Here is a 10,358-nt window from a genome sequence, read left to right as displayed (position 1 = left end):
GAGGGAAGAACGTCGACAAATTCACTGGTAGGAAATTACAGTTCACTCGTTCGGCTACGAATTTCCCAATGGAACACTCTCTGATTATTAGTTATCGGACTAATACAGTCTGATCGGAAACTTTAAGCCTAAATTGAGAATTTAAAATTAATCTGAATGTGATGTATGTGACTGCACACAGCCGAAGCGGTCTCGCTCGCTGTAAGACTGGGCACAAGCCACACCCATTATTTTCATGGCCGCGCAAAAAATCTCCGATCAGATTGAGACTGCACAGCCCCGGATCGCTTATTGTGCAGCGGCAGGCGCATTTACATACAAGTCGCTCAAGTTTCCGCGCATCAGGTCATCTACGATTCTTACCGAATAGGCCCACGTATTTTACTACCTGATTTGTAAGTTTGCGCTATGAACGATTGCCGCTATATTGCGTTACCCATAGCGACACATTTACTCCTTTCATTGTTAATATTATTTTGTAATTTAGGAAGACAGTTTATAATTTCGTTAGATGGATATCTGGCGCGCACCATCGACTAAGCCAGATACATGGAGAGCGTAAGTACTGTGGCGTGGCCCGACGTAGTGTGGAAACTGGCCTATTTAGTTAATTTGCATTGGCCGGTATGTTGGTGCGATAGAAATTACGGGACAAGCTTGTACAATTAGACCCGCTCCGGTGAGTAATTCCTTGCGGAAATGTATCTGTACAGCGAGAAGCTCAGATTCATGGCTTACGAACTTATGCTAAGCTCCAGACCACGGCCTGCCACGCCTCAGTCCTTCTGCGTTAAGTGCGGTTGGCATGGCTGACGCGCGTCAAATCTGGACATCGCATTATGCAGTCACTGCAGTATAAAGAAGACAGTAAGTACTTTTTCATTGTAGCCTAAATGGGTTGGCGACCTGCATTCCGACGGCATCTGGTGGGCGAGGATTCGATTAGTTACCGAAATACCGTAGCCGTGCAGATGTGGGAAGGATGTCTGCTGGCTCGGATACATCCACGACATCGATGGTGACAACGTGTTGGGTGACTTTGCGACCCCCACAGCGCCTGCACGCTACGTCCACGCTTCGCAAGTGTTTATTTACAGCAAAACAGAACTTGTAATTAACATTTTGGAATTAAACGCCCCGAAGTAAGAACAAGTTGAAGTCTTGGAAAATTGTGCTGAATGCATCGTGACGGAAAGAACATTTGAGTGCACGCAGAATTTTTCCGGTGTAATACTAATCAACTGTCGACATTTGTAGGTGCAGAGCGGTGCAACGAACATGGTAGTGACAAACGTCTCACGCTGAATACAAGTTGTCCGGCTGCATGTTTATGTCACCTGCCACCCATAATTTTGACGGAGATCCTGGAAGTTCTGGACCTACACATTACAGGCTCAAGACTTGCGGTAAATGCTCAAGCCATTTGCTATTTTTTCTATAACGATCGAAAGAATGGTACGAGTATTTTAACATACAGTAGATGTTGTATCCTAAGTTCGAGTATTCCTAACATTTCTACTTTCGCAAAGAGGCGCGTAAATTTGATCTTAATGGAAATGGTCCGGTACATGGTGCCAAAAATGGGATACATGCACTTAAACTTTCGCTTTCGCGCACTCCGAATCACTTTTTTGTAATACTTTATGCCTCTTCAAAGCTAATTATTGGTATACATTGTTCTGAAAACCATTTACGCGAGAAATTTGGTTGCCAAGATAACGCGTACTATAATTTCAAAAAAGTTTAAATGCACTGCTGGGTACCAAAAGTCTGGTTATTACCCGATCTTATTAAAACTTGCTATAAAAGACACATGGCTATAAAGTCTAAAGTGAATTAATATCAGATCCATAGCATTGTTTTCGGATTTCAAAATTAATTCCAAAAATTTTATAGTTCATTTTACGATTATGGGAAAGTGCTATGAACCTAAAACTGGTTCAGTTTTGTCTTTATGGCCACGGGTTTTTGCAACAAAGTTTCAAGAAGATCGGGTAACAACCAGACTTTTATTACACAAAAATGCATTTCAACTTTACGTGCGCGTTATCTCGGCAACCGGATTGCGCGCGTAAACGGTTTTCAAAACAATGTACACAAATCATAGCTTAAGAATGACATAAAGTATTACAAAAAATGGATTCGGAATGCGCGAAAGCGAAAGCTTTAGTGTATGTATCCCATTTTTGACACCATGTACCGTGCCATTTCCCTTAATACTGCTCGTGACGTACGTCAGAACTCAGTCTTTGCCTGTCTAATGGAGTCATCTGGACGTTGGAGCTGGTTTGCGGGAGCGACTGTATGCTCCGTGAGGGAAAACTGCCCGGGGTGTCTGATTGATGTGCTACAAGTGATCGGGGAGCTTGCCCTTGTAACGCTCGCGTTTGGCCTTTTTAACCAGTGATCTCATCAGCGCGGCATTCGGTAAACCCCTAAATCCTGCTTTTATGGTAAATGCCGGCGAAGAACGTGGATCAGTGCTGTGGAGTCTTGTTGCTGACTCCTGGAACTCTCAATGCGCGTTGGATCGTTTGATCCAACGCGCAGATCATTTTGTTGTTCATGTTATTGTGGCATCGTGAAACGGACGTTGATTTCTCAGGCTCTGGACACGCATGGAAGAAGAGCGGATGTTTGTGGTCGGATTTTGGTGGTGTTATGCCCGAAGCAGTCTGGGATCTTGCCCTTACAACGCACTGCGTTTGGCCCCTAACCAATGAGCTCGATGGTATGGTACCTGTGGATTCTGGCTGCTTGCTTCTGTAATTTTTTGTCGGTCTCTCTGTTTATTAGGTTGGCGGTTGTCGTAAAATCATCTTGATAATTATTGTCAGTTGTTCTCATTTATGTTGGTTTGAAAATGTCCTTGATCATTATGAACAGTAAAAAATCGCCATGTATACATCCGTGTACATACTGTACGCACTCCCGTCTTTGACCCAGACTATTTCACTAAGATTTCATATTACTAAGATTCTGAAAAAAATCAGGCGCCTTACTCAACCTGATAAGTCATGTCGCGCACTGCCGTACCGGCACGGTACGTAAGTCACAGCTCCCACTAGAACGGTGCCAAATTCCTCTTTGTAGTTGTGATGAGATATACGAATATGTACATTAGCTGGCGAATGATATGTAGTACGACTGTGCGAGTGGTTTTGTTTTGTTAAGAGAGTGGGAGATCAGTTGTATACTACACATTTCTCCTGTATTTCTCCAGACTTCTCCAGTACGGACTTACACATAATATTATTATCATGGCTTATAAGGGATTTTCAAAGCGACGTACAAGTATTAATACATGCACACTGATGCTGGTACATGACATTGTATGTCATATATTATGTATTGCAGCGGCGGTGTATACTTTACTTATTTCTAACACGACTGCTCGCTACGGAGCCAGCCAGACAACTGAACTCTAACACTACAACAACACTGGCCATTACGATCCCGTTGTAACGACGCATTATACGTACGACATCATCCAGATTCACAGGAGATACTCGTACAACATTAAGTTGTACGAGTACATACATACACTACATCTACATGTACAGTGCGAATCTTGATTTATTGTTAATTTTAAATACTTAAGATAGGCTACAATGAGTTCACAGTGTTACGATCGTGGATTACGACCGTGGACACTGGATAGCGTGGATTGCATGGCTGCATGTATCTTTATGGTCTTGTTTGTGCCGAGTCTGAGCTGTATGGTTTATGATCATATTTGTGCGGGACATTTGTCTTTATGGTGTTATGCATTTATATGCATGAGTGTTTGTGACCGATGGTCAAGTGGGAATGAGAGGAAGGCAGGAGTAATCTGGCCTGCAGGAGCGGATGGGCAGTGGTCAGATTGGTGCGTGTGTTTTTATAGCTTTGTGGCTGTATGCGATTATGAGCGTGTTATGCGAGTATGGATATCGATGTGGTATAAAAGGTGGTACAACTGTGTGGAGACGGCACAGTTGTCGGGAGTGCAGCTGTCATGAAATAAAAGTTAAGCTTTTTCCCTGTGGTGTACGTTGTACGAGGTAGACGTAGTGCTGCAGGGTTTTAAGAGTGGTGCCGAAACCGTGGATATTGTCCGGATATTGGGAGAATATCTGACAATATAACGGATGTGGAGGAAGAGGTCACTGTTGTGGGAACAGTGGGCCGCATTGTTGGAAATTAGTTTTTTCATTGTTGCCGAAAATCGTGCTGTTTGACATTGTCGGCGTATTGGGATATATTCTGGCAATTGACGGACGATGCTGGGAAGGTTACCGCTTTGGATGTGGTGGACCGTGTTGTTATATATTGTTGGATATTGGGACAGTATCCGATAATGTAAGTGAAGGTCATTGTTGTGGAAACGGTGGACCGTATTGTGGGATATTGTTGGATATTAGGATCTATCTGGCAGTATAACGGGTGAGGAGAAAAGATCACCGTTGTGGAAACGGTTTACCGTGTTGTGTAATATTTTCGGGATATTGGGATAATATCCGATAATATAGCAAAAGGTCACCGCTGTGGATACGGTGCACTGTGGATATTGTTGAGATATTGAGCATATATCTCTGACAGAATAATGGGCGACCAGGATAAGGTCACCGCTGTGGGAGCAGCCGGTGTGAAGTATACCGTGAACGTGAACTCTCGTCAATTAGCGAAGGAGTTTACTGATTTGAAATTGGCCAGCGACACCAAGCCACCGTTGTTTAGTGGGGAAGCTAAAGAAGTGGTGGATGAATGGTGCAGGCAGTTTCAGCGTATTGGAAAAGCGCTAGAGTGGACGGATGCTGTCTTGCTGAAGCAGGCGCCGATATACCTGCGTAAATTTGCAGCCAACTGGTATGATAGGGAGACCAGTGATGGAGCGAGGATTCCATGGGCTGACTGGGCGGCATTTAAGAAGGCATTAATTGCTCGATTTCGTCCGAAGGATATGATTCAGCGTTACAAGCGTGAGATGAGACGCCGGAAACAATTGCCGGATGAGGACGTGAGTACGTATTTCAACGAGAAAGTTTCGAAGTGTTATCTGGTTAATCCGAAAATGGACGATGCGGATGTAATCGAACATTTGAAAGATGGATTACTTGAATCGTACTACGGCTATGTGGTGCTTTCTCAAGCGACCACGCTTACGGAGTTTTACGCTGATTTGGTGCTTGCACAAACTGCTGTGAAGCGCAATAAGCGTAAGGAGACTAAGTACGTCACTGGGCCGGTGGCGTCCGATGAGGAAGAATGGGAAGAAAGTGGGCATTGGGAAAATCGTGAAGAGAGTGACGACAGTGCTGACAGCGCGCGGGAGCGACAGGTTGGTGCTGTGGGTCATGACGATAGTGCTGATGAAAATAGCGACGACGCTGTTGAGGACAATAGCGTTGTGCGCAGTGGCGGTGCGGGCAGCACTGTGTATAATGCCGACGGCCGGGATGAGCCGGGTGGCAGTGGCCGAAGTGACAGTGGTACATGGGGGTCGCCGTTTAAGGGAAGGATGGCACAGCGTGGTGCGAAGTCGTGCTACAAGTGTGGTAAAGTTGGACATTTGATGGCCAACTGCACGAACAGTAAGCCGCGGGTGGATTAAAAGAGGTGAAGGAAGATGTGGCGACCATGCACAGACAATAGTGGTCAGTTAATTGGGACAGTGTAGCCGGGTTGGCTAATGTGCCCATTGAATTGTATTCCGTGCAGTTAATTATGGATTCAGTGCATTATCGTGCTCCGGATGGCAGTGATCTTGAGGGTGCATTCAGATCAGCTGATCCATTCTTCGGGACGAAGAATCTAAGCGGAGGGTAATGTTACGATCGTGGATTACGACCGTGGACACTGGATAGCGTGGATTGCATGGCTGCATGTATCTTTATGGTCTTGTTTGTGCCGAGTCTGAGCTGTATGGTTTATGATCATATTTGTGCGGGACATTTGTCTTTATGGTGTTATGCATTTATATGCATGAGTGTTTGTGACCGATGGTCAAGTGGGAATGAGAGGAAGGCAGGAGTAATCTGGCCTGCAGGAGCGGATGGGCAGTGGTCAGATTGGTGCGTGTGTTTTTATAGCTTTGTGGCTGTATGCGATTATGAGCGTGTTATGCGAGTATGGATATCGATGTGGTATATAAGGTGGTACAACTGTGTGGAGACGGCACAGTTGTCGGGAGTGCAGCTGTCATGAAATAAAAGTTAAGCTTTTTCCCTGTGGTGTACGTTGTACGAGGTAGACGTAGTGCTGCAGGGTTTTAAGAACAGTAAGTATGAACAATGGTACAGAAGCAAAAGCCCATAAGAGACGGTGTGGGTGCGGCGAAATAGCCACCGAGCTGGTTTGCGGCAAAATAGTCACTATGCTACTTCAATATTTCGCCGATCATAGTGCGACAGAAAAGCCCAAGGGCAACCAACATAGGCTGCGGGAAAAGAACGACTTCGAAATAGGCCTACCATCTGCGGAATTTCTATATTATCCACATATGACTTACCGGCTGGCCTGGCCCTGTGCATACTTCAACTGGTATCTTGCGCCCGAGCAACTATCGGCACTTCCAAATTTGTTACTATATTATTTACTGGATGGTTGTATGTGAATCCACAGCCGTAGCGATCTTATTCTTCAAGGCTGCGTATAATAAACACCCCTTTTTTTACCTCTGATGAGAGAAAAAGTTACCACTGAGACATCTCCCACTTACATTTTCTGAATACAGCTCCGCCCAATTCTGGTTGAGCATATCACTTCCCCGATAAAAACACTCGACCATTGCATAGGAACAAAACCTGCTACACATCCAGAGCAAACGAGATCTAAGTATATACAGTCACCGAACAGCTAGCCAAATGGAGGCTGTGATTAAACAACGATCAGATAGGCTTCCTGCATGAACCATCCATCGAGGGGATCGTCGACTCGCAGCCAGCACTCGTACCGCCCGGCATCTTTCCGCGACACAGTGTCAATCTTCATCGTGGAGCTGCAACGACCTACTTTATCCACGCTGAAATGAAAACTCCCACCGAATCCATGCCTCCATCTGGCCTTATCAGCAACTTCTGGGATAGACTCGGCGGCCAGCAGGTGGTGTTCACTGCGCCATAGGATGCGGTTGACCAGGGAACCGGGAAGGAAATTAAAGCGCACCTCGCAGACCATCTCCGCGGGGTCGCCGAGGCGGACCGTGACGTTTTGCATGGGTGGCTGAAAGACGGTGTGGCGAAAGAGGGTGGCGCTGACCCCATAACGCTGCGTCACCACCTTCTGGCTGCCGTTGTAGTGTAGGCACTCGTACAGACCGCTGTGAGCGTGGGTGAAATTGTGCAGTGCTATGGTAAACGCACTGCTGGCCTCATCGTAGTTCTCCGCACTGATCCTGTGCGACAGAACTTTTTCCCCGTTACCGATTATGTTTACACCGCTACAATAGGAATGGTTTCGATTGAGCAGGACTCCAACTTTCCCGGCATCATTCTCCGTGACACCGAATTCGTCTCCATTGTATTTGAACTCCGGTGGAATCCTGTTATGGGAAACCTGTGAACGAAGCAGAACATATGGACTGATGGTTATGTCGCAATGTCTCAGTAGGGTCAACATTAACATACCAGGTTGTTGGTGTTGTTGCAAGGAAGGAAGAGCATGCCGCCTTCGGGCGCTTGAATCAGCTTCGTCTGCGGTGACCATTCCGTGGTTGGATAGCCCGCCACCGACGGACCTCGCCCAAAACCCTGCAAACCCATCGTGCCGTTGCCGTTGCGACGCTTCGCTTCGTTCAGAATCTGGTCCACTAACCACAGAATGAAGTATGGTTAAGCGAATTCGACAAAAAACACAACAGGTGGCAACTGCATGTTTCTTGAGCAAAATGGAGACTACAGTGACCACTCGTACGTACTACATAGTCTACATACAAAGTACCAAATTCCGAAAACGAGAAGAAAGCCATTAGTTGCTGTAGAAAGTTATTTATCGAAGATACTAGCGAAAAAAGAATACGGAGAATTGCAATTGGGATGGGTTTCTTCCTTCCTCTGATGTTTTACTTGATCCTTAGAAAGACATACAGCTGAAAAGAAGCCTGCAATTTCGCGCGTAGCTAACGGGTAAAAATCTGCAAAGCTTTCATAAAAATCGTTAGAAATCATGGCAATTTGCATGAAGGTCGTAAAAATTAAAAGGCAGTATGTAGTACGTGCGGTACGAAGCAGGAGCAGGCCCGCCGCGGAACCCTTGTGCAATTTTGAAAAAAAACTCCTACAATTTTCATCAGAAAATTTTTGTGAATACAACATTGAATTTGCCGTTGATTTTTGGAAAATCCCCCGTGCACTTTTAAAAATGTACTTCTCCTACGGTTAATTATCGCACATTTTTCCTTAAAGCACTATTGAACACGCCGTAAATTCTGAGTAACATGGTTGAGGCCAATTTTTAAAATTCATTCACCCCCAAACAAGTCCACCCGGGCGGTTGCCCATGGCTTTCCCCCCGATCCCCCCAGAAATATGGAACCATTTGCTATTGAAACACAAAACGTTTCAGTAAAATTAGCTGGTGAGGTGTCTTTAGACTGCTCTTGGCGATCTGGGTGGTACAACTCACTTTTGTCCACGCTAAGCCCCTTTTGGGCACAGGAGAAGCTGTCCGGGATGTGCCTAACCAAACAAAGAGCCACGGCAGTTACCATGAGGCGAAGATGACCCATTATCCCACGACAGGACGGATTAAACGTATGATGATACAACCGGGAACAACGTCCACAGGTGAAACGATCACAATCCACTAGCTGGACTAGGATGTTTCCAATGGGACACTCTGGAATAATTAATTATTTGATGCAGTGTTGCTGTTCTAGAGGTATTTGTGCGATTTGTCTCACACCATTGCCGATCGGCCGAGGTTTGCACTCCGAACGCAATAAAAATGATAAACGGTCTGAGTGAGATCCAGTCGGGCCTGCATACTGTCCTCTGCAACGCTCTGCATCCCGGGCCAAATCTGTCCTCTTCTGTCTAAATCTGTCCACTTCGATCGTCTTCTGTCAAAGCCAGTAGACTAATACAAGCCAAGAAGCAGGCATATAACGCGGTCACGTAGCCACGCTAGCTCCGCTGATTAGAAGAGAGCTCAGACCAGCGTCCTTTGATAGTTTTTGAAATTTATCCTATAAGTAATTCCTCGTGCAAGACAGATGGACGCGCTTGCTGTACGAGCTGTACAAAATAATGTGGCGAAACGGATGCAACCTTTTAAAAAAATCACCCTCGAACAAGGAACTGAATATAGAAGATTCGGGAAACGTTCTATTCTTTCCATTCACTCCAGGACATTGTCTTTTTGAATTGAGGTCATACGCGTACAGATCGTAATGAATGGAATTTCGGCACAGAAATTTGTAAAAATTTGAATGTAAAAAATGATGAGTCGGTCAAGGAACCGGATAGTCGACCACATTATGCTCTAGGTGGTCACCGTGGAAATCGTTTGACTATCTTCCACGCATGAACTGTTATGAATTTTCAAACGACTTTTTCAGCCATTTCTCCGTAGACTCGTATGCTAAGTTAGCGGAGTTGGCTTAGCTGATCTTATCTGCTTCTTGGCTTGTACTAGTCTACTGGCTTTGCTTCTGTCCTCTCTACTCCCTATCAAAAGACACAGGAGAGGCCAAAGTCGCTCGGTCCGTAGTTGCAACTCCGTGGAGTACAGCGACCAATCATGGCACAAGGCGGGGCCAGTGAGCTCCACGGAGTTGCTAACCGTACAGAATTTCACGCTTCGTTAAGAAAACATGTACTACCTGCGGCCTCAGTCATGAGTTTTCATTTTTGCACCGGGTTATGATTTGTCCATCGTACTCCGCGCAATTTGCGCGGGGTCTGCTAGTAGTAGTATTTATAGTATTAGTAGTATGGTATTAGTAGAGCTTATCAGTGCACGTCATAGCTAACACCGCTTCGTCTTTGTAGCTGATCAGCTGGACGTTAACCGAAAATAAACAGGTAAGGACTACATTTGACAGTCTACGAAAATAAATTTCAGCAGTAACGCCAATACGAGCAGCAGCCACAAAACCTAGTCAAGTTATCGTCACGTCAGAATTACCCTGGTGCAGTTTACCATGGCGACATCGGCAGTCCAGAAACAGTACGTACTACGTATAATATAGTGCGTTTCTATGCACACCTGCGATAAGTGAAGTATAGAAACGCGTAGTAACTGTCAAATATCATTAATTTTTTAAATATCAAAGAAGAGCGCATCGAATGAATCATCTTGTCGTGTACGTTGCTTTCCTAGCAACTACTGTTTTACTTCTTACTTCATTCTGCTGTACTTCCTGTCATTCTACCTGC

At 45.3% G+C, this 10,358-nt stretch overlaps 1 protein-coding gene across 1 annotated transcript; it reads right to left on the bottom strand.

Moving 5' to 3' along the window:
* Positions 1–6,620: 6,620 nt before the first annotated feature.
* On the bottom strand, positions 6,621–7,800 carry LOC129581212 (uncharacterized). Its single transcript, XM_055472174.1, has 2 exons — positions 7,608–7,800; positions 6,621–7,536 (listed from the first exon to the last, which is right to left on the bottom strand). The coding sequence occupies exons 1-2, from the start codon at positions 7,740–7,742 to the stop codon at positions 6,859–6,861; spliced, it is 813 nt and encodes a 270-aa protein (XP_055328149.1). The 5' UTR covers positions 7,743–7,800; the 3' UTR covers positions 6,621–6,858.
* Positions 7,801–10,358: the final 2,558 nt, after the last annotated feature.

This window comes from Paramacrobiotus metropolitanus, unplaced genomic scaffold (genome assembly GCF_019649055.1).
Source record: "Paramacrobiotus metropolitanus isolate TYO unplaced genomic scaffold, Prichtersi_v1.0 Parri_scaffold0000001, whole genome shotgun sequence".
In the NCBI taxonomy this organism is placed as follows: domain Eukaryota; kingdom Metazoa; phylum Tardigrada; class Eutardigrada; order Parachela; family Macrobiotidae; genus Paramacrobiotus; species Paramacrobiotus metropolitanus.
This window is presented reverse-complemented; position numbering and strand designations above follow the sequence as displayed.

Bases quoted from the DNA above. Each gene is read 5' to 3' on its own strand.
- LOC129581212 (XM_055472174.1), bottom strand. From the start codon at position 7,742: ATGGGTTTGCAGGGTTTTGGGCGAGGTCCGTCGGTGGCGGGCTATCCA. The intron at 7,537-7,607 runs GTATGTTAATGT...CTTCGTTCACAG, and splicing joins GCAACAACACCAACAACCTG to GTTTCCCATAACAGGATTCC.